We start from the raw sequence: 23,861 nt of genomic DNA, 5'->3' as shown, positions 1-23,861 counted from the left end.
GAATAAAAGAAATGTTTTATATAACCTAATAATTGTCATTTTATCTAATTATTAGAACTTTTAATATGTCAAACTCAAACTCACTTTGGTTAAGCCACTTAAAGGTACGGTAGGCTTACGTGTGTGTATAAGATCAAGATGGCACCACCTCCACCTCATTTTGAGCCAGGAAAAACCCTGAGTGTATGACAGAGCAAACAGATAGCATTACCTCATGGCGTTAACATCATTATGTTCAGCTTCATCAGCTTCAGCATCATATTATTTCCAGCAAAAATAGCAGTCTGCATATAGGGACATTTGACATACACCATTTCTGTCATTTAAAATGAGTCTACACAACGGAGCTGTACGCAGCACGCGCACCCATGATATTTATAATGATTATCTTTTGGCGCTATATCTCTAATATCCGTCCTTATTTAGCGCCAAAAGCACTTCGTTTAACCTTTTCCAAATTGCCAAAATAGTTCCGTTTTGTTTTTAATGGCAAATTATTCATGTTTCGTTTCATTTCGATATTAAGTTTGGAGTATTTTTTTGTTTGTGGCTCACTTGCAGAACGCATAGTTTGATAGCCAAATGTGCTGGAGCACGAATTTGAATTAATGATGTGAATGACACTGTTTAAACTGTTAAAATAGTTTAGAATAAATAAACAGTTCAAAAGTTATATTTCGTTTCGTTTCTTTATTAGGTTAGAAAAATGTTTTGAGTATATTTGTTTGTTACTCAGGAAAAAGAACGTAGTTTGATTGCCAACAGCCAATTTTAATGATTTGAATGCATGATGGGCATGAGTCTGCTTAAATTCCTCCTTTAGCTTCGGCTGTCGCCTAAGAAAAATAAATTATATGGGGGCGCGCCACACACGATTACATGCTGCCCTGTGTGTCACCGTGTCCAAAACTTGTCAATATATTTGGTTTGCCGGACATCAAGCAGCGCTGCTCAGACCGATAGGTGTGTACCGCAGGAGAAAGCGTCTGTCATTAACTGCTCTCGTGTTAGGTCTGCGCAACGCGTGCATAAAGTTGAAAACATAATAAATCACAAACTTAACATTACTCTGTTGTGCTGAGAGAGTGTGCGCTTTTCTTACGGGTTAACTCTAAACAGTCGCCGCATCATAATTAATGTATGAATGCTCTGGTCCGGATAGTAAAGTGATAGGCCTACTGCCATGCGGGGGAGTGGGACAATGGCACTGTGAAAAAGGCCTGATGCCCGGCCTGCGTTTTTAATATATGGTAATATATAAATTAGTTCAACTGTTAAACACTTTTTTGCTTCATTTTTTGATGGCTCATGCTCTACATGTTTTTGACTTTTTTGTTTGTGAACTCTCATTTTCAACTCAACTCTCAACTCAACTTTATTTATATAGCGCTTTTTTACAATTTTCATTGTTACAAAGCAGCTGTACATAAGACATATTGACTATAAGCAAACCAATTAAAGTTGTACCTGCAAAAACAAGAAAAAGGTGAAAACAAAGAAGAAACAAAACACTCCACACTGCCATCAGGTCAGGCCGTGAACTGCATCCTGCTCGCTGTGGTAACCTTGGAACAATGAGACAAGACTGGCTGAGAGTAGAGTACTGTTCTGCACTCTTTGATGCAACAAGTACATCAGTTGTGTTTTTGGTTCCGGTTGATCTAACTAAGATTTATATTATGGAAGTCTAGTGGAACATAATTGAGTTGAAACTACTTTTTCCAGAACTTTAGATTGTGAAAGGTAGATTCGATATAGGCCTGTAGTTCCCTAGTTCTTAGGGTCGAGTTGGGGTTTTTTGACAAGGGTTGGGGTTTTTTGACCTTATAACTAGTGCTGCAACGACGCGTCGACGTCCGGTCGATTTACGTGCGTGAATGCGTCGACGCTTATAATTAATTTACGGTTTATGGTGCTGTAATAGCGTTTCTGTTTATTGTTTCGGGTTTCACTTCTGATTGCATTGTTATAATTTTTTCTCTAATATCTTGGATTTTATATGTGAAGTAGTTCATAAATTCATCACTGCTATGCTGATATACAGGATCAGAAGTCACTGACGATTTATTTTTTGTTAATTTAGTCACTGTGTTAAATAAAAACCTTGGGTTGTGCTTGTTTTCTTCTATTAGTGATTAAAAGTAGGCGGATCTAGAACACATTTTACCATGTATTATCCCCATTTATATCTATGGTGCCAATGATTAAATTACTACTATAGCTATTGTATTCTTATAGATTGAGTCACTTAATTTTGCTCTTAAAATGCACCAGATTACAGCATTGAAGTGTGTACACCCCTCACATTTTAGTAAATATTTTATTATATCTTTTCATGTGACAACACTGAAGAAATGACACTTTGCTACAATGTAAAGTAGTGAGTTTACAGCTTGTATAACAGTGTAAATTTCCTGTCCCCTCAAAATAACTCAACACACAGCCATTAATGTCTAAACCGCCGGCAACAAAAGTGAGTATAGCCCTAAGTGAAAATGTCCAAATTGGGCCCAAAGTGTCAATATTTTGTGTGGCCACCATTATTTCCCAGCAATGCCTTAACCCTCTTGGGCATGGAGTTCACCAGAGCTTCACAGGTTGCCACTGTAGTCTTCTTCCACTCCTCCATGACGAAGAAGGGTTTTAGGCTCATTTGTAGGCCAGTCCAGTGTGGAATTTTTTCGACCTCATGTTCATGTGTAGATGTTTGGTTTCTGGTCTCATATTCAAAAGCACATGGTCAGAGTTAATGTGATATTACTTTAGAACTGAACATTTCGAGATCAGAATAAACTTAATAGCAGGATTGGTTTTGGAATATATTTGCCAGTTTTTTGTTTGTTTGGAACGTCCTGATATTTCTCATATGGTATGATTATTGGCATTACAGTACAGCCTCTGTTATCTCGCTTGGGCTTTGATGGCTGTTTCTCTGAGCTCATGAGCTTCGGCTGAGCAAGTCTCAATGCTTGTTTAGGGACGTCAGCCAGACGAATATGAAATTGGCAGCATCTTCTCAAAATTACTGTCATGTGTTGGCCTGTTGTAAAAACCACTCTTATCATGTTACATTTCATAACATTTTTGTTTTGGTACACAAATCAAAAGGTGAATCCTCATCAGTGTAAATAGTCTTTAAGCAGTGAAACAGCTTAAATTTGAGCACGACAGAAACGAATGTGCATAATACTCAACTCAACTTTATTTATATAGCGCTTTTACAATTTTCATTGTTACAAAGCAGCTGTACATGAGACATATTGACTATAAGCAAAATAATTAAAGTTGTACCTGCAAAAACAAGAAAAGGTTGAAAACACAGAAGACAGACATACCCACATACAGACACTCCACACACACAATATGCACACGTACTAACACACATAGACATAGAGACACACACACACACACACGGATGCGCACGCACACACACACAACACACACACAACACACACACACACGTACGTACACAGACAGACAAGTACGCACACACACACACACACACACACGCTCAGTGAAAGCACACATTTAGGATAAAGGAGAGAGAAGCACAGGTCAAATATAACAGACTATAAATTCCTATATGCAATATTAATAAAGTAAAACTTTAAAATTCTAAAGCAGCCCCCCCGGTCAGGCAGATAGTGCAAAAACAGTATGCAAACGGTGGCGAGGAACCCAAAACTCTAATCGAGAAAAAAAAACTCAGGAGAACCCAGGCCCAACCAGGGGATTCCAGTTCCCCTCTGGCAAAAGCTGCTGCCTCTTCACAAGCTCCAGAGAGCTTGCACAACAAGGCTAAATAAAATAAATAAACTTAATAATAAAATAAATTATAGTTTAAGATTATCATTAATAATCTAATAGCATTTGAAATTTTGTGGTGAATACATGTCAAGAGACCGCGTCCTTCTTTATCCAGCTCTATCATCTCAGCTCTTGTCAGGTCCCCACTTCCCATTCTCCGCTCTACCATCAGGTCAGGCCATGAACTGCATCCTGCTCGCTGTGGTAACCTTGGAACAATGAGACAAGACTGGCTGAGAGTAGAGTACTGTTCTGTACTCTTTGATGCAACAAGTACATCAGTTGTGTTTTTGGTTCCGGTTGATCTAACTAATGCAGCCTAAACCCTCTGAAGATTTATATTATGGAAGAGTAGTGTATGCAAGATTAAAAAGATGCGTCTTTAGTCTAGATTTAAACTGACAGAGTAAACTAATAGTGTGTGTGCTTCATGTAGAGACTGGCTCAGTGGTGCTTGTTGGAGCAAAATAGGGCTGCAGCTATCGATTCTTTTACTATTCGAGTATTCTACTGATTTTCCATCGATTAATCAGGTATTCGGATAATAAGTACTTTTTCTTTATTAAAAAGCAATGCTAAATATACAAGAGAAAATAAGACAGGTCTCTTAAAATGAGTAAAACAACTAATTTGTTTCCTTTTTAGAACAATTAGTTTTTATTGCTGAAATAGCATACATTAATATCTGTGAAAACTAAACCCATTTAGTACATTCCATTGCCATATTAAATTCAAAATGCAATATAATACAAATATATAAATAAGAAACATGAATAAAAATGGAAATAATAATTTCAAACAATAGCCTGTGACTTTTATTTTGGCAGGTTGTCAGAAGACCCTTATTTTTTAGTATGTCTGTTTCTTCACTCAAACAATAACATGTTTGTGAAATAAACTCTCAGCGCAATTCTGGAGGTGAATTTCATGTCCTCATTCAGCGCAGACGCAGACAAATTCATGAGCATCACGCGTGTAGCATGTTAAACTGCAGTTCATTCACTCAGACACGCAGACCAGACAGATGAAATGTGTAAATAACAGGATTCGGTGTCCACTAGTCCGCATCTAGTTTGATGGACTCAATGCAGCCGGAAAACAAGCTTCACTCGTAAAATAGACTACAACTAAGTAAAATATCAGTTCACCATTTCAATAAGCTATTAGGGCTGTGACGGTGGCAGTTTTTTACCACCGCGGTGGTAATAGACAAATCGACCGCGGTGGTGCGGTGGTTGAGAAATATATATTATTTATATAAATAATATTTATATTATTATATTTGCATTTAGCAATCCACATGACGAGTGGAAGAGAAATATAGACCTTATTTAAAGGGAAATATGATATCTGAAATAAATGAGGATGAAACATCCGTCAATGTTTAACCCACAAATCCAGCAGTGAAACGGCACACTACAGCATATAAAACATTTCAATAAACATCAGTAAATAGTGAAAACTTAAATGATATAAGAAAGCTAAATACTAAATAAAAAAGCTCTTGTTGCAGTAACTTCAGTCAGTGGCGTAAAACCCTTACAGTCCTTAACAATTCCATTTGAAACAAACTGTTTAAACCTACATTGGCTTTCCTATTCAGATTGCCATAAAAACTTTACTTTTTCCGACCTGTTGATGTGAAATTTACTTGTTGACATTGTCCAGATTAAAATGTGTACAGCTGCACTAAATGCGCATTCAGAAGATGTGCACAGGAGCGCAAATTAAGAGATGTCTCTCCGCAACCGCGGCAAAACCTGCGCGCGCTCTGACATAAGCAAGCGGGTCATAGCCAGTTTTGATTTTACGTATCTGTTCATTTCACAACAAGATCCATTGCAAAACCCGCAGAATAACCTGGGTTTTGCCGTGCAGGCCTGCGCTCTAACGCACCAACGGAAACGTATGCCAATGATTTCAGTTAATTTAAAATCTTTTAAATAAAACCATCCACAACTGAAAGGCTGTAACTAGCAATCGTTATTGCAACTCTCATATTTATTACACCTATATTTGTCAGAGTGATGTGCTCTACCGCCAGTGGCAGTTCGCCACCGTCATGGCACTTTACCACCGCGGTGGTGCGGTTGTTACGGCAACCGTCACAGCCCTATAAGCTATCAGTTATTTTTCAGCATGAGAAATACATGTGAGCATGTGAACATACTAAAATGCGTGTGTCTCACGGTGAATGCATGAGACTTGAGAGCCCTGTAACATGAATAGAGTTTAACGGGCTGTGCGTCAGTAATAACGGTCCATGGGGAAACAAAGTGCTCCGTGTGTACTGTAGTTAAATGGATTAAACAAGATTTTTTGTATTCGAATAACTCGAGTTACTTGAGGAATCGTTTCAGCCCTATAGAGCAAAATCACCATTAATTGTGCATAGACTTACATCAAGTCCCGAGTAAAATAATGGGTTATATTTTAGTTTTTTTAAATGACCAAACCCGTTTTTATTCTGTCAGTACACTTAAAACATACACTACGAAATACATACTAGTTTAATGAAGCTTTTGTGTCTTTTGGAAGGTTGAGAAAATGTTGTCACAATTAACTCCATAGTAAACAACAGAAAAAATGCAATAGTTTTCTAAAAGTATAATATAAGTGTCTAAAGTAAGAAGTAGATCAAAAAGACAATAAACAGAAAACTTTTTATTTTCTGTGAACTACTCCTTATAGAGACTTTATACTTATGACTGATTGACACCACCATTTTCCATCATCGGGGCAGCTCAGGCATGCACAACTGTCATAGAAAAATGCATAGATGTAGTTGTGCAAGCTTAACTTGAATCGACTTGTGTTCAAGTTTTGTCATTCCAAATGAAAATTCTCAATCTTAAAGGTACAGTTCTGAATCTATTTTACCTTCCTTGATTGGATATCTAATTGGAAATAAAGATGTCATGCACTCTAAAACTCTGCCTGTGGTGTCTCTAACTTTAACCCCACGTTGTGACGCTCACTTTGAAACAGCGGTTGCCTAGAGACCTGAGAGCGGATTCATGGAAACTGATATGAAAAGGTCATTTTTGAACCAGTGAGCGGTAGGGATGGGCGATATGGCCCATAATTCCTGATCACGAATTATCACGATAATTCCTGGTATTTCTTGCGATAACGATAAAAATGACGATATATCCATAACGCCATCCGCCGCTGTTTTTTTGCGTCAAGTGATAGTAGCTGCATGTAGTCTAGACCCTCAGAAAAACAAATATTATCAAAAAGTAAAACTTACCCCAAATCAAACAGCTCCTAAAATATACCTACAGTATTTTTGTAAATATAAAATATAATAGTGAGATTCGACTTCAAAAGGTTGTAGTAAAGAAAAGTTAAATGAACTAAAGCTCAGTAAACACATCATGTCATATCTAAAACTGTATATATTCTATTGTTGGGTGGAAACGATCGATCGCATCACGCTGTCAATCACTCTCTCTTGAACTGTGTGAACCTTCTCTTCTCACAGCAACATACACTGAATCTGTCTATGACTCGCGCTACAGAAAGAGAACAGAAAAATGCGGATAAAATAAATCGAATTAAATAATCCATGCTTTTATACGCTCATAAACGTATTTAAAATAATGTAATACAAACTCGCATTTGTACTGTAAACAGGCAGCAGTGCTGTGCATGCTTTGTCACTATGAAAGCACATGTGGGTGCGAGCTGCGCACGGGACGCTCCGTTCATCCTGTATATAACAGGCAAGAAATCGTATTAAACAATAACATTTGAGCGTGCGCATAACATCTAACGAATGTTTAAATAAATACTTTTAGCCAAACTAAATGTTGTGGTGTAACATATTATGACTATCAACGAATACTTAACAAACAAATTAAATAAAACGAAAGTGAAACTAAACATTAACTCGGATGCATCTACAGTGCCAACCTAAACGAGATTTAGAGCTCGTCTTTTAGTGCAAACTCTTTCTCAGCTTCACATCCGCCCTCCGCTATACCCGTTTTCGCTTCACATATGAGCTGTGAATGGGTCTCACAAAGAAATACGTCATCAACTAGAATTTATCGTTTATATCGCGGGAAGACTAATTCCTATCGTGTGAATCTAATTCCTATTTCTCTCGGTATATCGCAAACGATATAATATCGCCCATCCCTAATGAGCGGTTAGCTGTTTCTCTTTACGACAGTAATGGAAGGATGGTTGGTGGGTATTGGAGGGAGCAGGTCGACTTTCTGTTGCAGAATGTCATTGTCTTTGCCTGTCGTCTGCAGCTCAGACGTAGGGTTAAAGGTCAAGAGTGATGTCAGCCTGATGATGCAAGCCACTGCATGCAGGAGGTTCAATGACACATCGCGAGTTGTTTAGAATTGGTTCATGGACACTGGTGACATCACATTGCCAAACTATTATGATCATTTGATCCATTATGACCACGTACACGTTGCAGAGTTTCAGGATTCACAACCGCAATTTATTGTTGCAGTGTTTCCCACATGATTTTGAGAGACTGTGGCGCTGATGATGTCACACACTAATTAGCATATTTGTGACGTCATCACGTGCGTTTGGTCCAGTGTTGGCACCTGAAATCTGTTTGGTTTTACTGTCTGATCTATCACATTATATTGTATTTTAACACAACTGAATGCTATGTTCACGTATGATCTGTTCTGTTGTCAGACATAAAACGAGTATAAAATAATGACTAAACACGACCCAATAACATTTCTAACATCTCTTACTTTAACTGCTGCTAAAATCCTGATTTATGAACACGACATCGTCTGACAAAATCACCATACATTTACGCTGAAGAGCGGATATGTAATTTTGGCTATATACTTGTTTGTCTCATGCAGCACTTATCCTTTGCTGTTGCTCTTCTCATCAATGTGTTTTTGATTTTAAATGCGAGTGATAGTTTTATTGTAGATCGCGTATAGCGGAGACAGTTCGGTGCAAATTCAGAAGTATGGGAGAATAAACTGTTGCTGTTACACAGGGTTACAACTACAGAACACACACACCACACCGTAGGGAGGTTGAGAGCTCGCACAGACTCGCACCAAGCACAAAGAGAAAGGGTGTGTGGGAAACTCTGCAGTCTTCTCTGTCAATAAAATCTGTGACTATTGACGTTTACGCCGAAAGGCAAGTACACGGAGGAACGCATATTGAAAACACCGCCACCTTTTAATGTGTTCACTGTCATGTGAGAGAGAGGTGCTGTTGAGGCACTGCACGCAACATGAGTGATTGACACAGTGTAACCATAGCAATGTTTTGATGTCACATATACTCTTGGCTCAACCAACTATTATTTGCAGCCCATTGTAAGAAAAGACCCTGAATTACTTTCTGCTGCAGAATACAAAACATGATATTTTGAATAGTGTTGTTTACCAAACAACATTGACCCTCATTGAATTCCTGTGTATCGTTGTAATAACATAAAAGCTTGATTGAAAATCATCTCTCTATTTTTCTTTTTTACAGGTATGGCCTCACAAGTTTTGGTCTACCCACCACATGTTTTTCAAACTCAGACAAGTGCCTTTTGTAGTGTGAAGAAACTTAAAGTTGAGCCCAGAAATTGTGTTTACCATGAAAAGGCAAGGGCCTACCCGCAGACTTACTTGAATGGTAGAACCCTTGGCATTGCATACCCGACGCAACTTACAGCTTCGTTCAAGACGCGAGATTCTGTGGTCGGCAGAAACCGCGGGCAGGACTTTCCCTTGCAGACCGCTGCTGTACGAGGTGTGCAGCGACAGCATACCACTGCACCGCTGCAAAAAGGGGGCGTGCCCTCTCAGGGCAAAGACGCGGAGCAACAGGACAAAGGAAGGGGTTGCCGCAGTGGAGCTACAGGGGCAGCCGAAAGGGGTAGGGGAGAGGGACGTGACAGTCAAGAAGAAGTTGAAGGAAAGGGTGGTGTTGACGAGGGTGGCGGAGGAGAGGAGGTGGGTGACGGTGAAGATTGTGGAGGCTTTAACAGCTCCAACAGATGCGGGCTGAAACGTAAGAGCGAGGAGCTTGAGAACTTGGGGAGCACCATGCAGATTGTGGAGGAACTGTCAATGTTGCCTGCAATGTTGCAATCGAATGTGGGAAACCCGCCGGTTGTGGTCCCTGGTGCGGTCGGAGGAGGGCCTGCGAAACAAGGAGGAAGTGCAGGGAGTGGAGATGGTGACTACAAGCTGGTCCATCACGAGTTGCTCTGCTCCTTGAAGAACACCTACGAGGTTTTAGGCTTCCTTGGTCGCGGTACTTTCGGCCAGGTCGTGAAATGTTGGAAACGTGGAACCAATGAGATCGTGGCTGTGAAGATCCTGAAGAATCATCCATCGTACGCTCGACAGGGTCAGATTGAGGTGGGCATCTTGGCTCGCCTCAGCAGCGAGAACGCCGACGAGCACAATCTGGTGCAAGCTTTCGAGTGTTTCCAGCACCGCAGCCACACCTGCCTCGTGTTTGAGATGTTGGAGCAGAACCTGTATGACTTCCTCAAGCAAAACAAATTCAGTCCGCTACCTCTGAAGGTGATCCGACCCGTTCTTCAGCAGGTGGCTGCGGCGCTGAAAAAGTTGAAGGCCATGGGACTGATTCATGCCGACCTGAAGCCTGAGAACATCATGTTGGTGGACCCGGTACGGCAACCCTACCGAGTGAAAGTCATAGACTTTGGCTCGGCCAGTCATGTCTCGAAAGCAGTCTGCTCTACGTACCTCCAGTCGCGGTACTACAGGTATGTACAACTCTTATGCATTTTAGAGCTATTACTGATATTATCAAAATATTCTCAAAAAAAATTTTTCTCCCTGTTCAATATTATGCTTGTATAACAAGACTGAATGTTTAAGTTTATGTAGGCACCTTTGAGTTTTGTGTTGGGTGTTGCTGGGTATCTCCTGACATCACAGTCTGTACTGGTTACTTTTCATATTGTTAGATCTTATGAATGAATGGCTATTTTAAATAATTTGTTCAGCTAATGCAGAAGTCCTTGTGGAATTGCAGTCAGGAAACGCTGCTGATGTAAAACAATGTCCCATGTTTTATAAAGCTACATTAACCCTGTAAAACTATTTGACCCAACATTTTAACCGGTGGGGGGTAAACCATTCTTGTCTTGTCTTTTTGCTATGGGAAAGGAAATGTGTTTTGTGTAGTATGACATGGGACGAGGATGGAAATGACTGGGAAAATGAGTTCCTTAGAATGATGCATTGTTGCATATATAAATATTTTGCATTATGTTTGCATCAGTGTTTTTACAGATTAGAGTTTAGAAATGCATGGGAAAAATGTAGGGAGTTAACTTTTACAGAACTGAAATAACAATCATTACATAACCAACACCCAGTGTTTATTGCTTAGTCTTGACAAGAGTCTGTCCAGTCCAACATGCTTTTGGAAAACATGCACATTTTCAAGTATAATAATAAGAAATGTCCACCAGACACTTCAGTTAAAACATTTTGAAATGTAAGGAATATGACTATATTCTACATTTACGTTTACATTGTCATTTAGCAGACGCTTTTATCCAAAGCGATTTACAAATGAGTTGACAGGGTTTTTCCTGGCTCAAAATGAGGCGGAGGTGGTGCCATCCTGATCTTGTACACACACACGAAGGACTACCGTACCTTTAAGTGGCTTAACCAAAGTGACTTTGACATATTAAAAGTTCTAATAAAATTAGATGAAAATGACAATTATTAAGTTACATAACACATTACTTTTTATTCAACCAAGCAGAAATGTTTTTTTAATCAAATAAAGCTTTTTATCATTTTCAACTAACTTTTCATTAATCATGATTAATAATTACATTAATGATTAATGTAAAAATAATAACTTAATACATGACATTTTCATGCAGTGCAGAAGTTATCTTTCATCGTCACCAAAGTGGTGACATTACTGTGTGTGTGTTCACAAACCTCAATCAATATTTGCATTCATGTTCCTCTTTTAGATGTGTTTGTTTCCTCAGAACATTCTGTTCTTGTCCTTTATCCAGTGATGTGCAGATGTAAACACCAATATGTACAGATACAAGCTGTGCAAGAGATAAAAGACAGCATAATCCTATCCAGTGTTGGATTAAAGGCGGGGTAACCGATTTCCAAATTACGCTTTAGAAAACTGAGTCGGGCCGAGTACCAAAACAACCTTGTAGCCAATCAGCAGTAAGGTGCACAGGACGGACATTAGCCGAGCGCTGACAAAAGTGAAAGATGGGGGTAGGGTGTGTGTTTGTTTTGGAGATTTGAACATCAACAACGGCTAAGAGAAATCGGACACCACGCCTTTAAGGTTTAATTTTCGGTTATTAAGATAATAAACACTGCTAATATATCTTCCGTTTTTTTTTACAGTAGAAATTATTGGCCAGATTGAGCTAAACGCATTGGGATATAGTATTCTGTACAGTGTGGTATTACAATACAGAAATATCGGACTTGTAAAAATTATCTTAATTTTGAAATTTCTCTGTTTTTGGTCTAACCTCTAAACCAAATGGGACCCGTTCACACGATGGGCTGTTTTTCCGTTCACATGAATGCGATCATGATAGGCCGTTTCACTGCTCTGGGGAAAGTTGTGTGAAACTCACAGCGGGGGCTCAGCGCCGGAGACCGCTGCCTAAAATTAGCTTATGGGAGGACAGCCAGCTCAGTTTGACTTCTATAGATGGTGAAGCGCGCTGGCAGTCAAAGTGAAATAAGGCAGAGCAAAATGCTGGAGATCACTTTAGCGCTCATTCAAGGTCACTGTCTTTCAGCGTCAGCTGTTTTGTTGCTTTTAAAGAGTGAATATAGACACCTTCTAGTTTAAAAAAAGGCTTTTCCAAAAGTCTCCTAATGTATTGATATTTTCCAATTCCAGGACTGTATGCAAAAGTTCACCCAAAATGCATATTGTGTCAAAACGGTGAACCTATACTTTTTTATGAAAATGTGTTTTTGTGTTCCTTTTGTGAAAATAGAACAAACATTTATATTACATCAAATTACATAGTGTTGAGTAGTTCTTTTAAATAAAAAAGTAATTAAACTAAAATAAACTGAATGAGAAATGAGAAGGGTTTTTGGTCCGTGTATCATCTGATCATTTGATTATTCCATTCAATATAACAAACGGAAAAAGAAAAAAACAGTCGATATTTCGTTTTTCCGTTTTTCTGTATGCACAAAAATTAAAAAACGATGTTTTTCTTCTTATTTCATCTTGAAACGGGAAATCCAATAAATAAATAAACCAAAACGAAATAACGAACTTAATTACTGTTTTTCTCATTTTTTGGTGATGTTGCACGGATTTCTGCGAGCGCGGCAGCGCGCCTAGAGCTCTTCACCAATCTCGCGATCGATCAGTTATCATGATTACTACGTGTTCGCATCACATAACTTATACATTACAAAAGTACTTTATGGATTTACACCTTTGCTGCTGCAAGCCAGCTACTTAATTGTTTACTTAAATGTCACATATTAAAAGCAATAATGCTAACAAATTTCGCATGTAAGCTCTGGAAAGTATTGTATGTGAACGTTAGGCATTGTTCAAAATATTTTTCATCGTCATGTCCTCCTCTCTCAGTGTGACTCTTTTAGTGGGAGTGAAAAGTACAAACAAAGCATATGCAAATGCCTTCATTTCCATTTCGAGCTTCGCAAGTTCGCATGCACTTGATCCCGGTAAGCGGCTGTACATTGCGCATGCGCAAAGCGTGCGCTTAGAAGACAATGGGAAATCACCCCAAAATGAAAAAACTATAATTAGGGTCGTTATTTCGTTTTGGTTTATTTATTTATTGGATTTCCCTTTTAAGGCTGAAATAAGAAGAAAAACATCGTTTTTTTCATTTTTGTGCATACAGAAAAACGGAAAAACGAAATATCGACTGTTTTTTTCTTTTTCCGTTTGTTATATTGAATGGAATAATCAAATGATCAGATGATACACGGACCGGTTTTCATTTGCTTTTGTATGAGCTGTGAATCTGGCTTTTGTTGCGTTTGTAGTGGATTGTCATGAATAGCAGCGGACTCTGTATCCTGTGTTGCGTCCGAGTTGAAAACCTCATCAATCATTTATCAAAAAACTGGTTAGAAACATGGCAAACAAGTGGAACGAAATGTTGTCGTGCATGAGAATGAAAGTCATTCTCATTCAAAGACATAAAACATGTCTTTGTTTTATTTTATTTCATTTTCATCTCAACATTTCCACATTTCTGTACACCTCCAGTTTGTAAGTTCAAACCCAAACTCAATTTCATGAAGGTTTCTTGGAGGTGTCAAGGTCTATTTGTGACGTGTTATCACAGATCTTTGCTTTTCAAGGACACAGGAGATAGAAGTAGCATCACTACTTATAGCTCAGCTTTGTTCCATTGTGTTCTGCTATGATGAAGCTCTACTATGATGAAGCTCTACAGCTGTGCTTTCAAAGCCTAAGTAACATACAAGCTGTTTAAAGCACTGGATCATGAAACGCATTTCTTTAATACATTGAGCTTCACTGAGCTAATCCACCGTCTCTTATAGCCTTCACTGATCAAATGTGCACCTTTAAGGTTTTTTGCTGGTAAGTGGGTGCTGTGTTTAGCTTAGATGCTGTTATGTCAACCCGTCATTGGGTCAAAATTGGACAAACTCAACTGTTGGGATATAAATTAACCTATGATGGGTTGTTTTAACCCAAATTGCTGTGTTGTTTTAACCATTGTTGGGTCAAATATAACCATATTTTCTCGGTTAATTTAACACAACTGTTGGGTTTCTCCATATTTGACCCAACGATGGGTTGAAATAACCTTTTAAAGTGCACCACCATGGTAGGCCCAACCCATGAAAATGACCTGCCTTCACTTAAATGGCTGTTTTTCTTGAACCCTTTGGAATACAGGGTTTTTCCTGGCTCAAAATGAGGCGGAGGTAGTGCCATCCTGATCTTGTACACACACACACGTAGGCCTACCGTACCTTTAAGTGGCTTAACCAAAGTGACTTTGACATATTACAAGTTCTAATAAAATAATATGAAAAGGACAATTATTAAGTTATATAAAACATTACTTTTATTCAACCAAACAGAAATATATTTTTTAACCAAATAAAGCTTTTTTATCATTTTCAACTAACTTTTCAGCCCACAATAGCCAACTGAATTAACCAGTCTTACTAAATGAGCAAAGCTCATTAACATCTTGCATTCTCTGTGGTTCTCTTTAAATGATTCAATGATCTCTTATATTCGCTTTTCGCTGAAAAGTTCAATAGTTTAAATGAATCGATTAAAATGAGTCATTTGTGTGCGAGTCGTTCTGAACACAATGTGTGTTCATACTGGTGAACTCGCTGTGTACAGTGTACGCTGATTCAACGATCCAACTGCACAGCTGAAGACATTACAATGATGTACGTCATGTTAATTTAAGAAATTTCAAGAAATGAAACGTACTTGGATGCAAAACAAGCAGCCGTGAAACACAGCTAGCTCTTGTTCGGCAACTATTTTTAGCGCCTCAGTGTGCTGATACCGAAACAGCGCCTCTACTGTGGTGTAATGCCGCAACTGCAGTTACAAATGACAGTCTGTTAAATGCACGCAGCATTTCTTGTGAAGACGCCCAACATAATTTTGGCAAGAGTCTGAGGCAGCACAACATTTGACGGAGGCGGCCGCCTCCAATTTCTCTATGCAGGAAAAACGCTGGAATATGAGCACAGTTGTGGTATCATTTAAAAGAAGACACTTTGGGCTAGGGATGGGCATTTCTGATCATATTTCATTTCGAGTACTGGACAGGTTTGAAAAACGAGTACTCGATTAATTGGGGGCTGGGCATTAGAGGGGGCGGGGTGTGTCCCCCATACCATGGTGACAATGAAAATATTTTAATTACAACACTGATACGAAAATTTATGTTAATAAAACTATAAGATTGAGTAAATAATTAAATCGACACAGTGAATTTTTAATAATCTAACAATCAATGTTTTTGAAAACAAAGTAAACATTTAAAAGAAATATCAGCGTGAGATGAAACGTCATCTCTGCCCTGTCACATTTCTGTCTGTCAGTGTCTGACGGTAAAGTCTCTTATGCTTGTCTGACAAGTCTGTCTGATAGTAGTGGTCTCACCTGACATTTTGTCTCCAAATATACTGGTGCGGAGCAGGGTGAGCGTTTTTAATCCATTCAATTTCTTATGAACTTCAGCGCACGTTCACGTGGCGCTCGCGGAGAAGAGGAATACTCGCTTTGCTCCGCGAGCGCAATTTGAGCTCAGCTTCCATGGGAATGGATTGAAAACGCTCGCCCTGCCCGCGAGCGGCGCGAATACAACAAACAGAAATTCTGTGCACACTGGATGCAGCGCAAAGAGACGAAACAAACGTCCAGTTTCTTTTTGCTTTCGCCATGTTGCATCGCGCCGCTCACGTGCGGTGTAACGTTAGACAGAGTGTAAGATGATAACGGATCAAACTTGTAGTAGATTTGTATGTTTTGTATGCTGCTTGGCGCCGTACATTTTGCACTAGACTGTATTTTCGTCAGGTTTATCAAAGTGAAACCAAACATCGCTGTGCGCTTTCAATATGCCCTTCTGTGCTCCGGACTTGACTCTGGACCGCAAACTCTCGCAACGCAACAATAAAATTTCTGGGCACAACCCGAAATGCCAGCATAACCAATCAGAAAGAAAGAAAATAATTAAAAACTGCATTTAAACCCCCAATCGATCATCGTTTTCACTATCGATTGTCGCTGTCGCGTTCGAGTACTCGAGTAATCGAGTACTCGTGCCCATCCCTACTTTGGGCTACGTTCAACATGTTTTAAAGGGATCATATGGCGGAAGTACGTGTTTTTCTGTGTTTTTGGTGTGTTATAAGTTGCCCATGCATGTATTAGACACGTAAAATTGCTCAAATGAAAGTGTGGGAACAAAAGATGCATTGCCTGACTTGCCTGAAACGCCTCGTGTAACCACACCCCGGCGAATCTACGTAACTTCGTAACATGATTTGACTAAAACCGCCCTAATCTACACGTAGTTAAGGAGCGATGAGCTTTGAGCTTTGTAAAAAATCAGCGCGTTTCAGAGAGGTGGGGCAAAGAGGAGATACAAACATGCACGGTATGTGGAAAATACAACGTTTTTTAAACTTTAAATGGTGTATACACATTGCGTTTCATCTAAAACAAACAATAATATTTGTTTTAGCCGTGCAATATGACCCCTTTAAAATTGTTATAAGTTAAAAAATAAAAGTTAGAGAGGCTGAAGTACATTGAAATAAAAATATTTGTTGCATAACACCTTTATATCATTAAATAATATTAATGATAAACATGTCTGACACTGTGTCCTAACCAAACGCGATGCAACACGCGATGAAAGGTATCTTTGCCATGTTAATTAGAGGTTTTGTCCTAACCAGCCGCGATAGCGCTGCGTGATGAGCAATGGCAGTTTCTATTTTATAGCGGCTGACAGCTCCGCCCCCACAACGATTTCATTCGATGTAAGTTCTGCACCTAATGAATATTAATTGCCAAACATGGATGAGGACAGGCTATATGCGTTTGATTACATACGTTTAGGTATGGGGTTAATCTGATGCATGTTGTGTATAAATAAAAGTGACGGGTAGATTTCAGGGGTTTTCCAAAACAAATTCAAACATTCTCCTGTCCGTGTTGACTCCAAGGCAAAATGTGGTTCCCATCAAGTTATTTATCTTTGTTTACTGAAAACACAATGTACAAATAAAAAACTATGCATTTCCTCTCTGGAGAAGCGACCCAACTAAAACTACTTAAAACCCATCTCTTCTGTGAATACTTGACAGAGAAACGAGAAGATAAAAAACTAACCCTCTCTCTTTCTCTCAACGGGTAGTGGTCTAGCTTTTGTTGAAACTAGTAACTTTGTATTAGCACATGTTGGATCATGTTGATAAGTAAAGACACTTACTGTACCTTGGCCCAAGTATTAAAGTTATTTTGCCACCACAAACTTGAGCTCAGATGCAGTAGATGTGGCTTTGGTTTGAGGATGCATGTCTGGCATCTGGTTTTCTTGGTTTTTAAAGATCTGCTTCATCGTCAGAGATATCTCAATCAAGAATATGTCCACAAACTTCCACTGAAGCCTTTCCCTGAAAAAAAGTGGCTGGGAATTTCCTACAGTCTTTGAAGGAGACTTTCCCGGAAGGACTGTCATCTAGTCTCAACCTGTCTGTAAAACACTGTTATCAAGCAGAAGATTTCACATTGCAGGAAGTGCTTGCACTTTTTTGCATTATAGTATCAAAACATCTTTAGGCACTCATGGATATTTTGAGTCTGACATGCCAAGATCATATTTTTTAATGGTTATCTGATGGGCTTCATACAAGAAGATCAAGGTTACAAATCTGATCATCTTTGAATCCTATGTAATAAACTACTAGGTTACAAGCTTTTCGATGTAAAAAATAAACATTGCATAATAGTGTGTTATTTTGATTTTACAGTAAAATATGATGGGGATGGGTAGTGTTATTCAAGGTTGTTAGATACTGTTGTAACATGAGGCTCTACTACACACTGCGGCAGCAGGCGCAAGTGTTTTTTGCTATTTTCAGCTCTACGACGTTTTCATTTCACATCCTGCGCCACGTTGTTTAAATAACAAATTAATTTGCACCCATGGGCGTACTCGTCTGAAAACGAGGTGTGTTCAGGTGCATTTTTGGCACGTTGCTATTTTGAAGAAACTGAAATAGACTGCGCCATTGACCGCAATATTTTATTTATTTATAGAGCGCGTTAGTAATATGCGCCTATAAGCAGGTGCACATAGCGTGTACGTTTTGCTTATTACACAGAGCGGAATGCACAGCAGCACACAAACATGCCAAATATTACAAATAAATGGATTACAATGTAAAAGATAATTATTGTGTACATAAAGATAAAAAATCTGGCTTGTACTGTAGATGGTCTGCTCGCGCTTTAACCTCACCCGCCAGCAGATGCGTACTCTCTGGAGAAGCGTGCAGTCTTTGCTCTTGCGAATTCCGCTGTGAGGATTCCGCGCGCCGACCATTTTTCCTGTCCTTAAATTAGCAAAAGTGGATTCGGACACGCCCTTAGTGGACTTGCACTTTAGACCATGCGCTTAGATCGTTAAAATAGGGCCCATGTTGTTTGCTATGTGAATTAAGCTCCGATGTTTAAAGATTGCTCGATTTTAGAATGAGCAAAGTGTACATACCCACACAAGGTATACAGTATAGCACAGATATGCTTTTCAAGGAGATCAAATTTAAGCATCACATGAGTGTGTGATTTCACAAATGTCTTGTGATGTCCTACACTCTTTCACTTTTGTGTGATATGTAGGAAGCAGTGAGTAAGTTAAAACCAATGAACGCTTGACATTAAATTAACAACATCTTCCCTTGTAGAATGGAGAAAATGGCTTGGACACCTCAGTCCAAGGTTTGAATCCTTCATTTGTATTGTGATTTCTAGCTGTCTTGTGTTCATTGGAAGTCTTGTCTTTACGCTTCCTGAGCGTCTCTTCACTTCCTGAATGGACACATTGTTTCGGAAATTCCTCTCTTGAACTGTGTCTTCCAACGCATTTTTAAACATATGTGCACTTGAGTGCTTTTGGAGGTGAAGCTTTTTCCTATGAAGTAAAGTATCCATGGTAGTATTGTGTTACTTGTATATGATTCGCATTTAGTTTATCAACAGTTATTGAAAAAGGTCACATGGTATGTGTGGAGACCAAGTAGCATGTGCCAGTTGATTGTTGTGGTATTTGTCCCGCCCCTCCTCCACTGTGATTGGTTGGCTGAGTAAAAAGTGGCATTAATGACTGCAGCATTTAACCAAATATAAAGGATATTAACTATAGATGGTTTCATGGGACAAATGCGTCTGGCCCGAAGTTAACCTCCGGTCTGTGTTTGGTTATCGGCCTGGCTAGTGGCTTGTAATATGACAATTTCTTTTAATATTTTATTGTATATTAATTGTATTAAAGGGATACTTCAGCCAAGAAACAAAATTTCCCCATGTTTTACTCACCCTCAAGGCGTCCTAACTGAATATGACTTTCTTCTTGAAGAATAATGCTGTCGGAGTTATAATATTACGTATCATTTTTCTTCCAAGCGGTAGAATGGGTTGAATGGGGCACAATTTTTTGATGCTCCAAAAAGTGCATCCATCCATCAAAGAACTGCTCTACATGGCTCTGTGGTCTTAACAAAGGTCTTCTGAAGTGAATCGATGCGTTTGTTTAAGAGAAATAAACATATTGACAATGCTATTAACGATAATGTCTAACTTGTGTTATCCTTCGGCTGCGCATGAACCAGAGGCTGCATTATTCTTCAAGAAGAAAGTCATATTCAGTTAGGATGCCTTGAGGGTGAGTAAAACATGGGGGGATTTTGTTTCTTGGCTGAAGTATCCCTTTAAAACTACTCAACAGTTTTTAATACTTTGCGGAAGTCTGCCGGAAGATAAGTTTGGGCCACATAACACGTGTTTATGTTGTTGCCGCTGCACCACTGAATGGGAAGGGAAGGCACAATTCAATTCAATTTTATTTATATAGCGCTTTTCACAATGTGCATTGTTCCAAAGCAGCTTTACAGGAGCAAATAAGAAAAACACAGAAAGGTAAAACACAGCACAGTGCATGGTGTTTATAGACCAAGCAAGATCATTATAATAAATAATATCTAATAAATAAATAAATGCAGTCTCCCGGTGAGCAAGCCAACACTGCACTGCTGTGGCGAGGAACCCAAACTCCAATGATGAATAAATGGAGAAAAAAAAACCTTGGGAGAAACCAGGCTCAGCCGGGAGGGCCAGATCTCCTCTGACGTGTCATAGCTGCACTCAGTGAACCCGACCAAAGCCACCGAGCAAGCGTCAACGAAGAACACTGAGAGCCCACCAGCCGTGACCCAGGAAGCCCCACCCGCCGAAACCGTGCAGGTCCAACCCGGTCCCATTCCGCGATCGACAACAGACAACAGAGGAACAACCAGGGAAAAATTGTAATGGCATAATTAACTTTAATTCCTCTGTTGTCCAACATCGAGCAAAAAACAAGACCAACCAAACCAGACCCACACAGTCCCAACGAATGAAACGCCCCAAACTACAACCAACAAGCCCCCCCCACTCCCCACAAACACCCACCCAGCAACCTCCAATCAAAGTCACTGAGTGCAGCTATAACTTCAAACTACTGTCATGTGATGTAAGTTTAGCATTAAATACCAAGTATTGTAAATTTAGGATTAATGTGACAAGTAGTCCGTCTTTGCTCTTGGTTGGGGATGGAATTGTCTGAGCTGGGCCGGTCAGATGGTTGCTTTTCTCTTGGGTGGTGATGAAATTGCCTTGGATGGAGCTGAGATGGTCAGTCAGTCCGCAGGCTCTATCCACAATATGGCCACTCTAGCGAAGGAAGTCACGCCATTCAGTAAAACAAGTCAATCGTCAATCAATAAAGACTGACCCTTCTCGGGGCAGGGCTCTACGCAAAGACGCGGCGCTTGCCAACCTGTGCGCATGTGCAATTTAGGCTTAGAAATCAAAAGTTAATTTACAAGGTACAGTACATTTAGAGTACAGATGATCTCGGCTTTCCCCCATTCAGGTAGATAGGACTGTGGTCTTACTATGACCGAAATGCCCGGAGTGGCACCACTTCCATAATCTGACTTTAGTTTAACCCAGAATAAAATATATAAACTTGTGATGCAGCAATTACTGAGGTTTACTATTAACCGCGCTTAAAAACGTCACGGTTAATTAATCGTAAAGGCACCGTTACACCGCATGTTTCTGTTGCACGGAACGGAAACGTTGCAACTTGCACAAAATGAAAACAAAGTTACACCAGCGGTGCACCATCTTAAAGAGCCATGTTTATCAGAGACACGGAGGCCACGACACACACAAGATTAACTATGGCAGAGAGATCAAACAGACAATCTTACATGTACATTCACAATCAAGGCTGTAGCGGTGACAGTTGGGCTTTCAGTGCAATGTAAACGAACCATGCGCCATGTAAGTTAACGGAGTAGCACACCGGACGAGAAGCGTCGCGTCAAGGACAGCTCACTGGATGCATACATTCTGTATGCGCAAACTCAAATTCAAAGTCTACTCCTGACGCAAGTTGAACCAATTTAACTTATTTGATGTTATTATTTAGCAAATGGGCTCTATATCACATTGATAAATCCATTACAGTTTGCTGTAAACTAAAACAGTGGGGGGGAAAAAGCGTGTGATCCGTGCGCGCTAGCTCTTAAAGGGACAGCAGCATAATAAATATATCTGTTTTAGTGCTCATCAAACAACAAAAAACGAAGACAAAACACACTCACTGCTCCTGACTGATCAACTTTAATAACTTTAATATGGTTTGATCTATATTTCAGTATACTGTGAACAGTGTGAAGACTATGAAGTGTTGTTTTACATTTGACTCCTTTATTCAGTTTCTGTACCTAATAACCACAGTTAGAGTGACCAACATGAAACACCTAAAACGCACTGTTCATTTTATATGTGTGTTTGCTTGATTACATTTATTTGTGATATTGCTCACAATTTGATCATTTGTTCTAATTTTATTACTAACTAATTGACTATTATTATTAGAGTTAGGCTAATAGTTTATTGGTATTATGAGCTTATTTACTAAGATTGCATAGGTAAAAAATAACTAATAACTAGACATTATTATTTATTTATTACTTTTTGTGGCGGGCAAGTTCATTTTTTGTCAGGGCCAGTAAAAATTTAGAAATTAATGTAGGAATAATAATCGTCATAATCGTACAACCGTGATTATTCCTCCGAGTATAATCGTACCAACAAAATCTATAATCGTTGCATCCCTAGTGCTGACCGAGGAATAAACACTCAGTGCCACGCCAGCTACTGCCATTTTTTAAATAAAACAATTGAAAATAATATGCTGGCCTTGAGAAAAAAAAGTGGCCTTAGCTTCAAAGTCTAATAGTTGATTAACCAACTTCTTAGTAAAGGCTTTTTAAATATTTTTTTCTTTGCAATAAAGGTCAGTGCAATTCTTGCATCACGTGCTGTTTTGTTAAAAACCCATTATAATAAATCTGGGCCTTGCTTTTCATTACATTTTTAATCTACGCTGTACTGTAACTCAAATGAATCGAGAGCTGAACAAATGCTGTTAACAAAAGGATTGACTGTGGGACACATATCTGTTGGTCCCAAACGTTTAGGGCAGGGGTCTCAAACTGCCGGCCCGCGGGCCATTTACGGCCCCCACTCCCCCTCCCTCAGGCCCGCAACTGACATCAAAAATATAACGCAATCCGTTATATTAAAAATATTATTCTTTTTAAAATTATTATTATTTGTAATTGTTTTATAGCAATTTAAACTACCCAATTCAATATGTACTAAAAACACGGTTAAAAAAAACCTGCGCTTGCCGGAAGACTTGATAAGACGTTAGCTGGTTTCTGGTCTTTAGCAGTTTCTTTTTTTGTTTGGCTGTGAAAAAGTTGCCGTTCTGAAGGAATACAATCTCAAGCGTCATTACTCGACTAAACACGGAGACCAATATGAGAAGTACCAGGAAGACGAGAGAAAAAAACGAGCCACACAGTTGCAGAGAGAGCTAACGTCCCAGCAAAGCCTTTTCCACAGAGCCAAAAAGGATGCTGTTGAAGCGAGTTATGTGGTGAGTGAAATGATCGCTAAAGCAGGAAAGCCATTCACTGAAGGGCAGTTTATGAAGGACTGCATGTTGAAGGTCGCTGATATTCTATGTCCAGAAAAGAAGAACATGTTCAACAATCTCTCTTTATCGGCAAATACAGTGGCAGAGCGGATTACCGAGTTATCGAGTGACATTTATGATCAGCTACGCGGGAAAGCTAGAGTTTTCACTGCATACTCTGTGGCGCTTGACGAAAGTACAGACAAAACTGACACTGCTCAGCTAGCTATTT

General features: G+C 39.3%; 1 protein-coding gene across 1 annotated transcript in view; it reads left to right on the top strand.

The window, feature by feature from the left end:
• Positions 1–9,258: 9,258 nt before the first annotated feature.
• The window catches only part of hipk3b (homeodomain interacting protein kinase 3b), a 42,410-nt gene continuing 27,807 nt past the window's right edge, over positions 9,259–23,861 (top strand). Inside the window, exon 1 of the mRNA XM_057347277.1 lies at positions 9,259–10,549. Coding sequence (XP_057203260.1) covers positions 9,300–10,549 — 1,250 coding nt within the window. The 5' untranslated portion in view covers positions 9,259–9,299. The remainder of the gene's footprint in view (positions 10,550–23,861) is intronic.

Source organism: Triplophysa rosa, linkage group LG12 (assembly GCF_024868665.1).
Source record: "Triplophysa rosa linkage group LG12, Trosa_1v2, whole genome shotgun sequence".
Taxonomy (NCBI): domain Eukaryota; kingdom Metazoa; phylum Chordata; class Actinopteri; order Cypriniformes; family Nemacheilidae; genus Triplophysa; species Triplophysa rosa.
The sequence above is the reverse complement of the archived record's forward strand: the minus strand, read 5'-3'. Positions and strand labels throughout refer to the sequence as shown.